This window comes from Anneissia japonica, unplaced genomic scaffold (genome assembly GCF_011630105.1).
Source record: "Anneissia japonica isolate Jap-2015-1 unplaced genomic scaffold, ASM1163010v1 scaffold1208_len1460985_cov181, whole genome shotgun sequence".
Taxonomy (NCBI): Eukaryota; Metazoa; Echinodermata; class Crinoidea; order Comatulida; family Comatulidae; genus Anneissia; species Anneissia japonica.
The window spans coordinates 1226279-1245015 of NW_022688484.1; the positions used below are offsets into that span (position 1 = coordinate 1226279).

General features: G+C 34.2%; 1 protein-coding gene across 1 annotated transcript; it reads left to right on the forward strand.

Annotated features, from left to right (window-relative positions):
* Positions 1-2232: 2232 nt before the first annotated feature.
* On the forward strand, positions 2233-18300 carry LOC117122107 (U4/U6.U5 tri-snRNP-associated protein 1-like). Its single transcript, XM_033267587.1, has 18 exons — positions 2233-2601; positions 3334-3421; positions 4562-4768; positions 5480-5582; positions 6281-6364; positions 7054-7150; positions 7586-7725; positions 8704-8847; positions 9901-10058; positions 11342-11433; positions 12448-12593; positions 12866-12992; positions 13999-14147; positions 14399-14574; positions 15177-15312; positions 15544-15633; positions 16130-16257; positions 16805-18300. The coding sequence occupies exons 1-18, from the start codon at positions 2370-2372 to the stop codon at positions 16830-16832; spliced, it is 2325 nt and encodes a 774-aa protein (XP_033123478.1). The 5' UTR covers positions 2233-2369; the 3' UTR covers positions 16833-18300.
* The last annotated feature ends 437 nt before the right edge of the window (positions 18301-18737 follow it).

The following is an 18737-nucleotide window of genomic DNA, read 5'->3' on the forward strand; positions in this document are numbered from 1 at the left end:
TTCAAATTCCTGGATCCGCCACTGATACCATATCATTGACTTGTCGATAAAAACATTAATATACAATGACAAACATGATTAAAAAAAGAAAATCTAAAATCCCACAATGGAATTGGTGACCGGGACCAAAAAAGCTGTCTCAGAATGCCACTGGGCCCCGACCCTATCGTTACACCACAACATGAGTTGTAAAATAAGATGCATACATGTATAGATAAGGCACTGCAAATATGATCAATTATAGGCCTAATGTCTCCAAACAAGACATTAATATTCTGCTGTGATGTATCAAATTCAAATTGTAAACAATCAAACTTGAATTTCCAAACACCTGTTGGATGAATGTTTGCAATTTTGCATACATGTAGTGTTGCTCATATAATTGCGTCGCATTGCTTGAAAATATTATTGGATAAATATTAAAGCAATACACAGGAACTTTATTACCGCCCCCCACCCCCTCTCCATCGAATAATTCAGCATTATACGGTACAGTGAATTATTGAATGTCCAATTTCCTGTTCTCACCAATGATGATTGGATTCTAGGGAATGTACCAAAAATGCAACGACTATCGCTTTAAAAAGTCCTTAAAACATTAAGAAATTAAAAAATATATGTTTTGAGCTCATTTAAAGAAAAGTCCTGGAACCGTTTAGTTTGTTTCCTTATTTCTATATACATCATTACAAATAGTGTAATATTTTACCAAAATGGCTGACAGTATAGGAACATCGGTCCTCGCAGAGGTCTGGTTTAAGAATATTTTCGAGAGAGTAAAAGAATTTTTTCCTATCACCTCCTGCCTTTCGCTGAAAAAATGTGAACAATAAAATGATAAATATTTTGAAATAATCGTTTTGTTATTTTCATAAATTGTTGATCCCTCCTTCCCTTAACTAGCGATGTTTTATTTATCTCCTTAGAAAAGTGATGAAAATTATAGATGGTTCCATGAAAAACAAACTTAAAAATTAAAATAAAGCTGAAGCACTGATTTAAAAAAAAAAACTGTCCAACCAACTTCAAATAAATCGTCGCTCACATCACGAACTAACACAATCAAAGTAGATTTTGTTAGTTCGTGAAATCACAGTAGCGCGTCAAAACGAGCGCGTATTGGTTGTCAAGCAATTTTGTATTCTTTACCACACAAAAAGTCCTTAACAACAACAGCGCGTATTTCGATGCGCTTTTTTGATTTCACGAACTAACATAATTGAATTTAATTGTGTTAGTTCGTGATGTGAGCGACGAAATACAGCAGATCAACAAACAGGTTAGGTGGGGACGGAGACACCGGACGCTGATCTGGTTTCAGGGGGCGGGATCGCTGGCACCCAGAAAACTGGCACAAAATGGGGCATTTTAAGTTTTTCTGTGAGGGGATCTGGAAGTTAATGAATACATTGTTGTGTTGTATTTTATTTACTTATAATTTTTTGCGGACTAGTCTCCTTTCTCCGCCCTCTGTGGTACCAATCCTACCATTATTTTATTTATTACGCATCCGCAAAATAATAATTGGCAATATCTAACATATTTTCTTAAAATTCACTTAGATATATTTTCATTAATTACAGTTAAATATTATTTATTCATTACTTGTTAATTATTAAGTTTTTTGTATTATAATATTGATCTACTAACGCAAGTCTTACAGTTATCATTTTTTTAAACACTTTCTTGTGATAGTAAATTATTTAGGTCTAGTTATTATGTTCCACTGAGAAGTGTGTCACTGATGAAAATGGATAGAGGGGCTTAAAACAAATTGATATTATAGACAATGCAATTAGTTAAAAAATATTTAATTTTATACTGTAATATCAGGTCTCCGTTTTAGCCAAAAAATTAAATTAAAGTCAGACTCCGGAGGGAAAAATTTTGTTTATATGTTGTAGAACTGATTTTTCTAAGACAGAAAAAAGTTGTTTGACGAAAAACTGGGGAACGGTGAATGAGATACAGATTTTTTAATATTTAAAAACTGGGGGGAAAAGGGGCGTAACCGCCCATTTCTACACCTTTTTCCCCCAGTTTTTAAATATTCAAAAATCTGTATCTCATTCACCGTTGCTCAGTTTTTGATCAAACTACTTTTTTCTGTCTTAGAAAAATCAGTTCTACAACATATCAAATTTTTTTTTTCCTCCGGAGCCTGACTTTAAAATGTTTTTGTGCTGGAACACAGCTGGAGAATTGTTGCAGTACGCCCTCAGTTGATAAAACTACGCTTTGGCGAAGGGTCGTCGATCGTCGGATTGTCGATCAACGATGTGTGGTAGGAGGTTGAATGAAACAAGCTGAATCTTATCTGGTTTAAGTTTAATTTATTTAGTATTTGAGTTACATTGGTGTGTTTTAATATGGGTTCTTCTCGTAAAGAAAAAGACAGAGAGGAAAGGAAGCATAAACACAAGCATAAAGACCGTGATAGGGACAAAGATAAAGACAGGAAACGTCGGCATAAGCACAAGCGTGATCGTTCCCCTCGATCGCCTACTTCTAGGCCTAAACGAGATGCTAGCGGCGGTGAAGAATTCGTTGAGCCTGTAATAAAGAGAGAGAGAGGCACAGATGGCCAAGGTTACTACCGAGGTAATTTAATGGCATAGGCCTAGGGTACACTGTTACACTAAATTGTGACAAATGATCCATGAATAACCTTAGGGGTTATAGACCTAGCCTAGATAAAACCGCAATAAAAACCTACCCTATGTAGGCCTAGGGCCTAGGCCACAACGGGAAACCTAGGCCTAGCCTAGGCCTAGTAGTAGTAGGCTGGGCCTAGGGCCTACTGCTAGGCCTAGTTAGCCTGGTAGTACTAGGCCAGGCCCTAACTAGCTAGGCCTAATGTAGGCCTAGAGGCCTGCTATCCGTAATCAGGCATAGAGAGGCCTGTGTATGGAAATTTTTAAGTAATTCGTACATAACTCGCACAGGCTGTGTGCATCTTTTTGCGCTTGAAGTAAATTCCGCTTGAACTGGCATTTGCTCGAAGCAGCATCCATGCGAATTGACTTGTTCCCCTTTAAATATGATCACAATATTTAAATATTTCAATTAGTACTTTGCTATATAGCATCACCAAATGTGTGAGACTTATAGGTTTGCTGGTCAAAACTTTGGAAAGAAAAAAAAATACTGTAAAGGTAGTTCATTTTATATTGTAAACACAATCTGCTGTGATGCATAGGCTAGGCCTAATAGTAGGCCTAGTTTACAGATCAACAAAAATGAAAGAAATATTTATTGTCATTCAGTATGATACGCTACAGTATCAATTTAAAAAGGAAGCTTTAACACAGTCTTTTTTTGTTTGTTCATCAGCTTTTGAGGAAAGTGTTGAAAAAAGAGGAGAAATTGCTTCATCTGGAGGTGGTGGGATAACAGAGTCTATGAGCATTGAAGAAACAAAGTCAGTGGTATAAATTTTAATAATTACTAAAATTGGCTATATACTTGATCTATATTGAAATGTCACACATTATTACATAACCATACATGAATAAGCGCTCCTCGGATAAGCATTCCTCCTAACGTGAAAATTGTAATAAGCGCCCATAATAAGCGCCCCTCGGTGTTAATTCATTTTTTATAACAATATGTTGTGATTGATTTATTTTAGCAAACGATAATCTATAAACTAATCCTGAGACTGTGGTTGGCATGATTTGAGCTGCGGTGTGGATTCACATTTTCTTCTTATGTCAATTTCAAAATGAGGATATTTTATCCTGACAGATGCGAGCTCCCTGGACAGTATCTTTCCAACTTTTCTCTTCTTACATTCGTCTACTCCTTTCCTTTTCCCGACAATTTGCACCTTTAGCATGTTTTCATGTGAGTTTGCAAGAAGTCCTGCATGATCCTGCTAATCTCAATCGGCAGATGACCAACAAGTGTATGGCCTATACACCAACACCACTAATTTCATCTGCTGTTGAAACTCACATAATTCTTGTCACAAGCCATGCTCTCTGGACGATTATCTTTTCTGCACTAAAACCATTCGTAATCTTCGGTTTTCGGATGTTCTTCTATAATTTTTTTCATTCAAAATCGCCCATTGAATTTTCAAAGTTCACAGAAGAAACTCTCAATTTTCATATATTTCCATAAGCGCCCCCTCAATGTCCACTCAGTTTTCATAAGCGCCCTGTTTTGATTAAGCGCCCGGGCGCTTAAAATATTCGCGCGAGTACGGTATTTACAGGCGTGGATATAGTATGGGGAACATGCCGTGTTGAGACATAGTACAGCCTCCTGATTACTTCAGGTTGTAATTTGAACCATGCCCCTCAACCCAGTAAATACTTGTATAGTTTAGTGCTGGTATCCATCACACAAGATGCCCATGGTGCTTGATGTGTGGACTAGTCTAATTCAGTGTAGCATGATTATGGGGTAGAAGGAGAGATGTAGTTTGGTTTTCAAGTTTTTGATATGATTTTTGTTTGGATAATGTAAAATAATCTCTTATAAATTGTTTACCATATAAGTTGTGCTTGTTATTGTGGTAGAAAAATAAGAAAATCAAACATTTCTACCAACACAGTAAAATAAGGTTGAAGCTTGGACTAGCACCACTTGAACCCAGCAATGCTCCAAAACAAGGTACAGATGGTGTGCAACCCATGCCAGAGTCAGGCTCCACAGACGTGCACAAGCCAGCCAGGAATCTTGCTCAAGAAAACAAACGAAAAGCCATTCAAGAGAAGCTGCAACAAATAAAAGCTAAACGGGAGATCAACAAAAAGCTCAGGTAAATTAACCTAATGATTTCAGATTACGGGGAAGATATTTATACTGTATATTAAATGCTTGCGGTATACCATGTATCTGGTGCTTGATGTGTTTTTGCTCAGCTATTGTTCTCCTGATGACGATTGAAGCAACTCAATAAAAAACAAACAAAAAGCAGTTCTTTTTCTCAGAAATATCTACATGATGTAGGCCTACCGCAAGCATTTGAAGCCAGGCTCTGAAAGAAATTTTTTTTTTTTTGATAGGTGTACAACTGATTTTTGAATATTTGAAAACTGGGGGAAAAAGGGGGTGCCTTAACCAGCCTTTTTCCCTCCAATTTTTAAATATTCGAAAATCTGTATCTCACTATCCCAAGTTTTTCATCTAACATCATTTTTGTGTCTTAGAAAAATCAGTTGTACAACATATGCAAAGTTGTTTTTTCTCCAGAGCCTGCCTTTAATATATTATTAGTTGCCATGCCAACCTTCAAACAATATTAAGATATTAATAGTATAAGTCATCTCCCCCCTTTCCCCACTCTTCAGTTACAGGCCTCACATTTGTGTTTATATGTGAATGATAGTATACATTACTTTATTGTCATTATTACAAGTAACGAAATGAAGTTTTGGTGTTATAAAATGATGAAATAGTGTTAAATTGTGATAATAAAAATGGTATGATGCATTAAATTTTAACATTTACTTTTGGATTTCTTTGACAGCAAAGTCAAAACTCTTGGAGAAGAAGATGATGTAGATGATATCCATGCATGGGTAGAACGAAGCCGGAAGGTACAAAAAGAAAAGGCATTAGCAGAGAAAAGAGTAAGTAAATTGCAATCAACTAAAGATTAACTATTCTATGGACAGGCTTTTCCACAGAATTTTTAATTTGTAAAAGACTTTCTTCAAAAAGCTTATGTACACTACATATACTTTTAGTTGGAGTCTATAGTCATTATTAATATTAAGTGGCATTAACCTGACTTTCTTCTCTTGTAAGATGCATCCATCCATTAGAAGTATTTTCGCAGCCTGAGAGCATGCGTGGTGCAGGAAACACAAAATCCAAAAAGACGATAAAAATGTTAAAATATGTTCTACAGTCCTGCTAAAATTTGATGCTACTTAAATAGCAATTTTGGCCAGACCACTTCTGAAGGCTTCAGGAGTGGGGGCTGTACCCAAAGATGCTGGCAATATGTTCCAAATTCTGATAGTGCTGGAAAATAATGTATGTTGGTACACTGTAAAGTTGATGATGGAATGATAAACCTATGTCCTCTAGTGTGGGTGGTTAGTTTACAATTAGGCAATACATTTCTTAACATTAAAGGTCTGTACACACGCTCACGTTTTATGTGACAAATACTGTCTATGTTTTACCCATATATGGGTGTGATATGACATTGCCAGTATGCCATGCCCATATATGGGTCACATAGTGATTCATAGTGTGTACAAAGCACCAGATTTAGCATTCGTTTAAATGTTATATTTTCTCAATACATTAATGTTACTAGGAAAAACTTTTGCAAGAAATGGATGCTGATTTTGGTATTGAAGCATTGGTGGATGAGGAATTCAAAAAAAGTGGTAAAGAAAAGGTATGTCAACAACGTTTGTGTTTGTTTATGTATGTTGAACTTGCCTAAGTTGAATCCAAAATGGTATTGAAAAAATGTTCGACTTAAATAAATTTTAACTTGCAGATTGTTGATGGAAAACTCAACAATTTGGCATGTAAAATAAGATCGACTTACAAATTATTTGAGTTTAGGCAAAGTCAACTTAGGCGAGTTTTACTGTAGCCTAAAATTTGGTATTGTTATCAACACAGTATTTAAAAACTGCTTCTTATTTTTGAAACCACAAATATAATTAATGATTTTTTGGGCGTTGATGATAATGCTTGAAGTTAATGGTATAAAATTAGTTGATGAGTGCAATGGTGGACAATTCGTAATTTGATTTTATGTCTAAGATGTAGCTAGAAAGACAGCACTAATAATAATAATACTACAGTAACAATAATAGAATAACAGTATGGTACTATATTAGAATAATGATATTTAATTTAATATACATTCTTAAATGTTATTTTTTTTTATTCATTTTATAATAATACATACATACATATAAATTTACAAATATCATATATATCATATATATATCATAAGAAACTAAAAAAAAATGGCAGAAATCATAATACGATTGAAAAATGTTGTTGACTGTATTCTGATCCTTTTGATTGTTATTATCCAGCATATCTATATATTTTTGTGTTTTTTTTTAGGCTTATGGTTCTCGTGATATAGCTGGACTTCAAGTTCAACACTCGTTGAAGTCTTTTAAAGAAGGAAAATCAGTGATATTAACACTAAAAGACTCAGGTATGTTAGTCATTGCTATTAGCTTTAAAAGACCGGTATGTTAAAAATAAAAATATAAGTAATTATGTTATGCTTTGAACTTAAAAAAAAAAAAATAAATAAATATTTGAATTGCATAATTTGTTAAGTAGGATAAAGTATTAGATTTTTAATTGAAAATTGGAATGATGAAATATTTTTCTCACAGATTAGCATATGTATAAATGATATTATAGTTTATAATCTTTTGCATACACCCTTTAATTGTAGCAAAAGCTCTGTAAATCAGTGAAAATTTAATTTATTTGGTTTGATATATGATTCATTGAAATTAAATAAGTCGTTTAATATATCTGGATTACAGTATAAAAACAGGATTTCTAATCAGATACAATGTATTTATTACCAAACACTTATTATTTTGTATTTTTTATGATTTTTTTTACGCTGCTGTAGGTATTTTGGATGAGGAGGACGATGCTTTGGTGAACGTTAACATGGTTGATGATATATTAGCAGCTAGGAATACTGAACTGAGAAAAGGCAGACCTGGCTATATCCCATACGAACAAGAAGAAGTGGATGAATTTGGTGTTGTAAGTGTAACATTAGTCCCTTTAAACTCTCCAATTCGAGGCCTTCTTTGGGATCTGAAAATGTAAGGTGATCTTGAAATAGAGGAACAGCTTTGTGTTAAATGATCCATGATTGTAATAAGTTGGTGCTTTGATAAAGTTGTCTTGAATTAGAAGGGTCTAGAATTAGAGTGGCTTTGAGTTGAAGGGTTAACTATATGACAACAGTATAATAAATATACATACTTAGATTGGGTCAATCTCTCATCCCAATCAATGAATTTGAGTTTCTTTGATGTTGTTCAGTACTGTATGCTGTCATACACACATAGGTCAATACAAATGAAGCTGTGCACTCACTGTGTTGTACCATGGTGGTAGACTGTCAACCATTGAATCCATCTCTGAATTTTGTGAGTGCTTGACAACATAATGTTGTCTGCCGAGTTGTCAATGGAATAGTAAATGTGGCAAAGACAAGCCAAACCAGTCACTCGTCGCAAAAATTGATTTTGAGTTATTAATACAGTGTTAGAGAGTAAAATAAGCTATAAATGGTAAAAAAATCATTCAAATCGGACATTTCCTTATGACGTTACAAGCGTTTAACCACACAGCTGTTTAAAGAACAATATATGAGAAATTAACCGTCAAAGTTTATGATTTTAGGCATTTCTCATGCAGAAACCATCTTTAAATCCTTAAAAAGTATTGTTTTAACATTGAAAATGTGGAAAATAACAGCATAGAATGATGTGTAGATATATAAAGGGTAGTTTAGTGCAATAAAATCGATTTTTAAAAATTTCACATTCCAACATGTTTGGGCCATTTTCTCTGAAACACGATTTGCGACGAGTGACTGGTTTGGCTTGTCTTTGCCACAAATTTTAAATGAAGTAGATTCAGTGGTTCCAGTGTCACTATATACACTGTCTCTTCAACATTCTAGTCATTTAACATTGTATCTGCTTTAATCACTTGTATATCTGTCATCAGGTAAAGAAGAAGTCATTATTACACAAATACGATGAAGAAATTGAAGGAAAGAAAGTAGAATCATTCAAGTTGGGTGAATCTGGGAGTAGTCCAGCCGTGAGTAAGATATCTCAACAAGCACATATTCGTCAGGAGCTGCAAAAGGTCAGAATAACTTACTGAAATAATTGCTTAGAAATGTTAAAATTAAATATCTCTATCATTTGCTACCATGTATATGCTGTTATTCATTATGCTAAAATTATGTGTTTTTCTTTCGTCAAAAAAGGTGAAGGTAGTTTGAACGTAGGGGAATGAGCTGTTAGCCCATTGCATTAAGCTTCGGTATTTTGTGATAGGGTGGCCAGTTTCCTTTCCATGTTGCCTTTTTCCTCCCCAGTAGTGAACCAAATGGGTACCCATTTATACACCTGGATGGAGAGGGACAGACGTAGGTAAAGTGGCTTATTCAAGAACACAAGCCAAATACACAGCAAAGGTTCGAACCACCCACCTCGTGATAGAGAGACCGAAACGCAACCACTGTGCCAACCACTCCCACATTGATCAGAAAGCTGAATATAAAATAATTTTTATTTAAGAAATTTTGAAAAATGAAAATGTTCAGCAATTTTCATGTGTGTTCAATTACAGTACTGTAATTTATTAATAGCAACTTCTCAATATTCCAACAATTAATTATGTAATGTGTGTGGAGAAATAAATTAAACAAACTAACAAACAAACAATGTAATGTACGCCGATTTATATAGCGCTTTATACTGGAGTCTCAAAACACTGTGTACAGCATTAATTTATGGCAAATCTGAATATACAGTACAGGTACCTAAAATAGTAATGGATTATTGTGTAAATTATTTAAAATCAAGTCTTTTTATACAGGTGCATAAAATAACAACTGATTTATTATGCAAATTTATTAATAATGTACAGGTTTCTACAATTTCATCTAATAATGTTGTAAATAAAATTACAGAAAATCAGAATATATAAGTGCCTAAAATATTTTTTTTTGCTTTTTATGCAAATTGATATTCAAAAAAAATTATATTTACACTTATTAACAACAAATTCTTAATATGCATATGCAGACAATGGCAACTGATTATGCAAATTATATTATTAAAAAGTCCCAAAATACAATAGCTATGATAGCAATTGGTTATTAATAAATTTATGCGTTTTATTAATTTACAGCAAAGCCTGGACATGCAGGTACCTACAGTAGCAAGTGATTATTATACAAGTGCAGAAATGGAGAAGTTTAAAAAACCTAAGAAGCGGCGAAGGAAAGTAAAGAAGTTTTCAGTGAATGACTTAACTCCAGAAGACAGCATTACTGATCATGGATCCCGGTAAAATACTTTTTCAACTAAATGCATTGTAAAAATTGATAAATATTGGAAAGCAGATTTTGTTTGATGGTTTAAAATGCTGACTTTCAGGTGTATAGTTCATGGGGGGAAAATATCAGATCTCTAGAACACGTGAGGCAAATTTCAGATCTGTAGATCATAGGGAAAATTCCTCCTATAATACCCAAAGCTTCCTCTTGATTAAAAGAAATTACCTTACAATGCACCTAAATAATAACTTATTTAAATTAGTATCTTTTTCATTCTGTAATTGTTGATTTACTGTTTGACAAAAAATAAATAATTGGATGAAGTGAAATAATGATTGAGCGTGACATTTCAGGAGTGTCAAACAACTAACCAATGAAATCAGTGCTAGGAATATGTGCTTACACCACAAATGCATATGTGTAAAATACTTTTACACTGTTGGTTTGCCTGACCCTAGCAACAGTAGTTAAGGGCATGGCTTAGTGGAAAATCTGAATCATTTAAATCCGACATTTTGTGAAAATACAGGAGTTAAAGACATTCAACTGTTTAAAGAACAATATTTGAGAAATATATATATGTGAGAAAGACAAGCTAAACCAGTCACTCCTAGTAAAAATTAATTTTTAGTTATTAATACAGGGTTAAACAGTAAAATGAGAGCTATAAGATGGTAATTTAAATCCAACATTTTCTTATGAATATAGGAGTTAAAGCATACAGCAGTTAAAAAACAATATTTGAGAAATCAGCCTTTAAAGTTCACGATTTCGGGCATTTATCAGGCAGAAAGCATTACCAAATCGTTAAAAATTGTTGTTTAAATATTGAAAATGGAGAAAATAATAACATAGCATGATGTATAGTGCAATAAAATAGATTTAAAAAATGTTGACATTCCTGCATGTTTTGGCCATTGTCTATGAAACGTGATTTGCGACGAGTGATTGGTTTGGCTTGTCTTTGCCACATATGTAACTCATCCCATATATGGGTATTACGTCACATGAAAGTTGATAATGTGGACAAAACTTAACCAAAGAGAATAGAATTGCAAGAGGAACGTACTGCCGCGAGATAGGGGGCGCCCTATTAGAATTCGACTAGAGTTCGCTCGAAACTCATCTTTAAATGACACCCTCCTATGCAGCAGTACTTTTTGAAATAGGATAATGTTCCATCGAAACCACAAGTGTTCTATACTCTTTGTTAAGACAAGTCATTTTCTTTCACTAAGTTAAGAATAATGATTTCTGTTGCTAACATTAACTGATCTTATTTCACACGCGCAGTAATGGTGGTATACGTAGAAGAAATCTTGATGATGGTAATACCTTTGGAATTGGGGACACAATGGACTTGGACCTACCTGATATTGATGGAGGTTAGATCAATTTTATAACATTATAAAGTGCATTTTTTTCTGGTTTTGGGTAGCTGCATATTCAAGGAGAAATTTGCTGAGCTTTCAAGGAATTAGGCGAGACTTTATTTATACTGGAAGCAGAAGCGGTTATAGTGGAAGCGGTTGGCGCATCGGTTGTGGCTTGGACTCCCAACCTTGAGGTCAGGGGTTCGGAACTCTCACTGTGCAAGTCGCTTGTGTCTCTCTACCCAGGAGTGGTTTACTACTGGGTAGGAAAAAAGGCGGCATGGAAAGGAACTAGCCACCCTACCACACAATGCCGAGGCTTAGTACAATGGGCTCACAGCTCATTCCCCTACGTTCAGTAATGAACACGGGACTACCTTTACCTCTTTTTATACTACCTGTATGTTTAGCGAACCCTCCGCCCAACAATGTTAATGATTTTGACTAAAAGTAAAATTTTATTTTTGGCCAATTAGTGCACCCGACACCACGAAAAAATGTAAATTTCAGAAAAAAATAAAAGTTTCTCTATATTTTTATTATGCCCGCCACTGCCTGGAAATCTCCAAAAATAAAATATTCATATTTCTTCCTAATTATATAAATTTAAAGCATTTAACCATCCCATTACTACACTGTTTACATTCAACAATAAAATGTTATTATTATTTTATTAGTTTTTGGCAAAACTATTTGCTAAATAAGACAACAAAATTATATTTTTATTCTTTTTCCCACCTTCCTCTGACAACCTTTAAAAAATATAAGTATAAAATAAGTGTCACCTTATAAGTAGCGTATCATGGATGAAATCTTTTTAGCCATAACCTGTATTCCAAGGGGTCTAAGTAGGAACCGATTTACCAGGGACCCTTGTGTATCCCAAGGTGGAGTCCTTGGTAAGTATTTCCCCATTTTTAGCAGATAGGGTGAAACCTAGAACTAGTTGAAGTCATGATTAATCGGTTACCGTATACAGGAACTGTACGTGCCACCTATGTTTTATTTTGATTTTGATTTTTCTAGGCATGATAAGGGGTCCAATGCACAATGCAGAGGTAGAAGAAAATGTTGTAATTGAAGATGACGCTGCCTTAGAGCTACAGCTTGCTCTTAATAAGGCAAGGAGGATGAAATACAAGAAAGAAAAGAAAGATGTAGATGGAGATAAGGTAAATTATGTTGTTGTAGTACCACATTTACACTGAAATTAAGGGGCATTTATTTGAGTGTATACATATCCATTTTACACCAAAAACAAATGCCTTTCTCAAATATATTCCCCCATTGAATAAATACCGACTCAAAAACCCTTCTCAGCAATAAACATGGTATGTAAATACCAAAAAATGGTAGTTTTATCTTCTTGTTAATGAACATGCCAATATAGGTACTTGCAGCTTCTTTATCACCATTTCTCTTATTGTATCCTTTTCATGTATAGTTAGTGGCAGAAGCAGTGAAGTATGCAAAAGGTGAAGAAATGGACACTGACTCAACCACCAATCCTTCAATAGTTCTGAATGCAACCTCAGAATTCTGTAGAACCCTCGGCGAAATACCATCGTACAGTAGGTTTACATTCTGCTTTTATTCAACATTTTACTCAAGAGAAACCCTTCACCAGGCAAAGCCCAGGGGTCCCAAGTCCCACGTAAGTCGCATGAACCCCCTGGAAACTGGTGATGTCTATCACATTCATGCAAGGAAGAAGAATCTCCTGCACAACAAGCCAACTCCCGTAAATTCACAATAATTGCTTGTTTTTTACTACTGTATTATCAATTGAAGCAAAAAAGAAGCAAAATAAAAATTGAATGTGTTCAATTTAAGTTCATTTAAACAGATCACCCAGAAATGGCTTCTTCCAACTTAGGTCTCCTGCATAGCCAAAGTAATGAGGTACCGCTGATAACAATTAAAAAAATATTGAGAGTGTGGTGTCACTTAGGAAAAACTCTGCAAAAATAATTTCTAACATTGGAAACGATAACAGAATTTAAAAAAAAACATGTAGTATATATGTCTGAAACGAAAAAAGATTTTCATCTTTTGTAAGATATGGAGAACCAAAAATAAACAAATCAGATAAAGCATTGCTATATATTAAGTCATTGGTGTAGATAGTAGGAAAAAGGGTGTTAAAGTTCAGAGAGTAACTTTTTTCTTCGGGTAACAAAAAGAAAGCACTATATACGATAGTGTACGGATCAATATCCCATTTCAATAAACACTTTAGGTCAGACTTTCAACCAAAATAATGCAAATGAGTATTAAGATTCATTTGTTCATTTGTTTGTTAATTTGGAGAACTAAAATTGTCACCGATTTTGGTAAAACCAAGCACTTGTTTTCAAAAATGAAAGTCTTCACTAAAATCCCCATGTATTGACCATCTTAATACATGTTGGACAGAAAATATAAATTATATCTTTGCCATTTGTTATCCGCATTTAACAATTTTTGCATCATTATTTAGCTTTTGATCTAGATTACCAAGATCCAATAATCTAAAATTTTTTTAGTAGAGTGGGTCAACAATTATGTTTTGGATTTGTGATATTCATTTTTATGTAGGTTCAGCTGTTCCTAAAGAAGAGGACAATGAAGATGAAGTTATGGACTTTGAGAAGGAAGAACCTGAACAGATGGGAGACGAAGAAGGAATTAGTGCATGGAGTAGGGTGAACCTCGAGGAAGAGGATGAGGAGGAAGAAGAAGAAGCTGTAAGAATAATGTATATTTTTTAGTTTATCTGTAAGGCTACAGTTTTTCAATTCATGTATACAGAGGCATATCTTTGGGGCTAAGGAGGGTGGGGAATGTGGAGGCCACACCCCCAGCAAAAAATTGTACCCTTATGCACCCATTTGAAATTTAGTGAGCAAAAAAAAAAGTCTCATCCCATGAAAAACCCTCAGTCCTTGTAGCAGTTCTTGTATTTCAGTTTAATATGGAAACTTGTTGTCTTTCTTAGGAGCCATTAGGCCCTGTACTTGAAGAAGAGCCATCGCTACAATCAGGAGTGGCGGGCGCCCTCAAGATGGCCGTTAACAAAGGGTTCCTCGAGAAAGAATCCAATAAGAAATTCAAAGCTGCTAAAGATAAATCCATTGAAGCACAGAATTTCCACGTTGAGGACAAAAGTTTTCAGTAAGTAAATTTATCATTCCTTAAAAAATGCCTTAGGATGTCTGAAACTGCAGTGGCGGGGCTGGAAATTTTCTGAGGAGCGAAAGTTTCCCTACAAGGTGTCCAAGGTCCTCGATGAGAAGTCCAAATTCCCATAGGTTCAGATTCTTCAGATTCCGTTAGGCTGCTGCCTTCATCTTGTTCAAGATTTACCTCAGCCCCACTGCGTTTGAAGTAAATTTTGAGAATAAGCACCTCTAGGTACCTGGAAATGGCACTCTCAGAGTGTAAAAATCCTTTTTTAAACCAGTGTTTCCTGACGACATACTTAGCTCCTTTTTCAGACAGAGTTCCTGTGCTCCCTGGACTTGCTGACATCAGCACAGCAACACAGTCATTACCAAATGATCTTGAAATCATTTCTGATCTAACAGTCAGTTACAAACTTAATTTGCAGATTTCTAGTAATAATTTTATAAATGATATCATTGTGTCATTTCTTAATTTCTTAATTAGTATTATAATTATTAAATTATATTCAACATATGGACTACTAAATTACTAAATAACTATTGCAAAAAGACTATCATTAAAATTAAACTGTTCATAAAATTTCCTTACAGTGACATTGATGCTAAATACAGCAAGCATGATCGTTTTCGTGGACCGGTTGCAGACTTTAGGGAAAAATCTGGTTACAAACCCTCATTTAATATCTCTTATAAAGATGATTCAGGCAGAGAACTCAACCAAAAAGAGGTAATAATTCAAAGCTCCATTCACACTATGCAGCAAATACTTGTAATTTGCCCATAGAAGAATTTTATATGATGTCATCATGCCTATACATGGCGACCAGTTATTTTCATAGAAAGAAGCGCTATAATTAACAAAGTAAAACAAGAAATTAAAAGTGGATCTGTTGAAGTAGTTGGTGTCCATTCCAAGCGTTCAGTATCCATGAAAGAAAATCTCTTGTTCATTCTATAGGCATTCCGAGTCTTGTCCCATCGTTTCCATGGTAAACGTTCAGGAAAGTCGAAGACAGAAAGAAGACAGAAAAAGATAGCTGGAGAACAGGTGAGTTTGAAATTAATAATCAAACACAATGAATATATGCAACAGTCATTAATTTATTTCCTTTATGTCGGTGTTTTGAGTTTATTGATCTTGCTGTTTTGAATACACAACTGCATTGTGGCATGTGTAAATGATATTTCTTATATTTTACGATGGATATCAGTTAATCAATCATCCAGTCATTCATCAATCACTCGAACAACATTTATCAGCTTCCAACAATCAAAATACATTTTAATGAAATTTCTAAGGAGTACAGAAATGCAAAAAATACAATCGGTCAATATATATACTTTGGACAAAATCAGAGTTATGGAGTGCACAATTCAAGGTTCTCTATAATGATAGAAATTACTCTTTAACAAGTCTGTTTAGCACTTCATAATGTTTGTGTAATAATTACAACAAGAAACATTCCATAATTTAGATCCATTTAAATATAGAATGAATGAAAACAAATACTGTAAAAGTATTAACTTTTTGATGTTTTCTACAGGCTCTTTTAAAAATGTCCTCTGTTGATACTCCTCTTGGAACGGTTGCTATGTTACAAGAAAAACAGCGAGTGATGCAGTCTCCTTATATCATGTTGAGTGGTAGTGGTAGCAACGTCCTTAATGCAGCGTAAGTGTTTTTTTATATTAACAGGGGCGGATTTAGAGGGGGCCAAATGTAGGCTTTAGCCCCCACCTCCCCTGCTAAAATTTGATCAACATATTATTTTTATAACTGGAATAATAGCCTACCACACCCACATTACGAGGGGAACCATACTCCCATGGTGGGGCTGGGGTAGGTGTTGATTCAAACCATCTGGAAATTTTGGTAGCTTCCCTCCCCCTCCCCAATGGAAAATCCTGTATCCACCCTGATTAAACATTTCATTTCAACATGTCATTCCAAGAAAAAATTTATTGCTTTCCTATTTTATAGTTAATAGTTTATAGTGTGCATTAGATATTTTCAATTAATATAATATGAATTCACTTGCAATTTATTATTTTAAATGAAATAAATTCATTAAATTGTGTAGATGTTATAACAATGATATTAATGATGATGATAATGATAATAACATTGGTCGTATATATATAGCACACAATGCCAGGTTCTATATATATGAATGTTGAGCAGTTATATTGAATTATATATTTTTTCTTTACTTCCACAGAAATGTAATGACCAAAGGCAAAAACTGAAGTTTGAAACATCTTGCTTTATTTAAAAAAAAACAAACATGAAACTACAATTAACAGTACAATAAGTTTTAAAGATTTCCTTGATACTGTACATCGATTCTTGGCAAACTGCATCTTGTAGGAAAGTAAAACGTTTTATAAATGCGTTTTCAATAATCTAGATTAATATAACTGCACAAAACTTTTTAACATATTAGGCTGTTAAGAGTAACTAAAACAGTAATCATGTTTTAGTAATGTGTTGATTACTGTGATGTAAAATGGTAATCTATTTACGAGTAAGAAACGTTTCCACTCCGTAAGTCTTGTAATGAAATTATAAAGCGTCACATTATTTAAGAGGTCTGAATATCAGCTGACATTCTTGGATATGCAGTAAGGGTTGCCCTCTATAAAATATGTTATATACTGTCTCATGAGCTAAATGAAAAATCCAATTCCATATATAAATTGCTAATTTGTATAAATTGCTTAAATTGAAAATCTGAATGAGAAAGAAATTTCCGGGTCAGTTGCTGGACATGTACATAATGCTGTTTCTGAATTCTTTTACGTAGACCCTTAAATTGGCTGTTAAATTAATTTAAAAGTTTTTTAGAGAAATGTGTAAATCTGTGAAAACTTTTTTTTTTTACAGTCTGTTTCGATCCTTTTAAATGAACTAATAATTTTGATAGAATTTTTTAGATTTCTCCTGATTATTTTGGCAGTCTATCCTAACAAATGATTTTAAACTATAATTACATATCGTAAATGATGTAATAAGCGCCTCTCGAATAATCGTCACAACAAATGTGAATTTCTGTTTCCAGTCGCCTGCAGTGCTTAATTGATAGCACATATTGCGTCGTTCCCTGATGTTTTGAGAATGAAAGATTTCTCACAAAATTAATACTAACATTGCAACAACTTGGGTACCAACACACATGATACCAATTTAACAATCAAATAATTTATATAAGTGTCTCTCTTAAATAAGCACTGCACTAAGGCATCCAAAAATGTTATAAGCACCACAGCACATATTAGATCATTTACAGTAATACGCTGTTGTTTATTTTAACTAATCTGTCAGTGAAGTTCCGGTCACACTGCCAAGTACTATTTGACAAATAACTGTGATTTGCCCATACTGTATATGCCATTCTGACCATACATGGGTATATTATGACATCAACATACCTAAATATGGGCAGATGACAAATTTGTAGTTTAAAAATTGATGATGAGGCCGAAGCCTACGAGAATTCCCGCATTGCTTATTGTCATTCAAATAAACACAACATAACACTAATCTGTATATAACGTGGTACTATTATATACAAAGGATGGTAAACTCTGATACTTTACAGGTAATAATCAGTTATGCATGCGACACTTCTATCAATGGGTTGTCATACGTAGTCTTCTGTGTAATGTTAATTGTACTTTCATCTGAAATAAAAATAAATACTCATGTATACAACAATTTCGTTTGAATTTTGTTATCAAAATAAAATCACAAACGCAGTTAAGTGATCATGCCTCAATACCTTTGTTTGGCAGCACATGTTTGAGGTTTAATGTAGCGATATGCGCCTTTCTGAAATAGATGTACGAAACAATGGCAATGGTAAGGGAGGTACTGGTGAAAAGGACCAGGCACATCTCCATTACTGAGTTGCTCACATCAATCTCGGGAGTATATTCAACCATCACAGCGAATTTGGTGTCCAAAACACAGAAGCTGTTGAAGAGAAACAAAAATAGGTATTATGTAACAGAGGCAGATCCAAAAAATAAAAGTGAGAAAAAAAAGAGGAAGAGGGATGCATGGTACTCCAAAACAAGCTAATTTTTAAATAAAATTCCATGTGTCAGCACTTAAATCTCAAATACCAACACACCCCCCACCCCCACTAAATC

Coding starts and splice junctions, on each gene's coding strand:
- LOC117122107 (XM_033267587.1), top strand. CDS start 2,370: ATGGGTTCTTCTCGTAAAGAAAAAGACAGAGAGGAAAGGAAGCATAAA. Junction 7,726..8,703: donor AAGTGGATGAATTTGGTGTT/GTAAGTGTAACA, acceptor ATCTGTCATCAG/GTAAAGAAGAAGTCATTATT. Junction 12,993..13,998: donor CGGCGAAATACCATCGTACA/GTAGGTTTACAT, acceptor ATTTTTATGTAG/GTTCAGCTGTTCCTAAAGAA.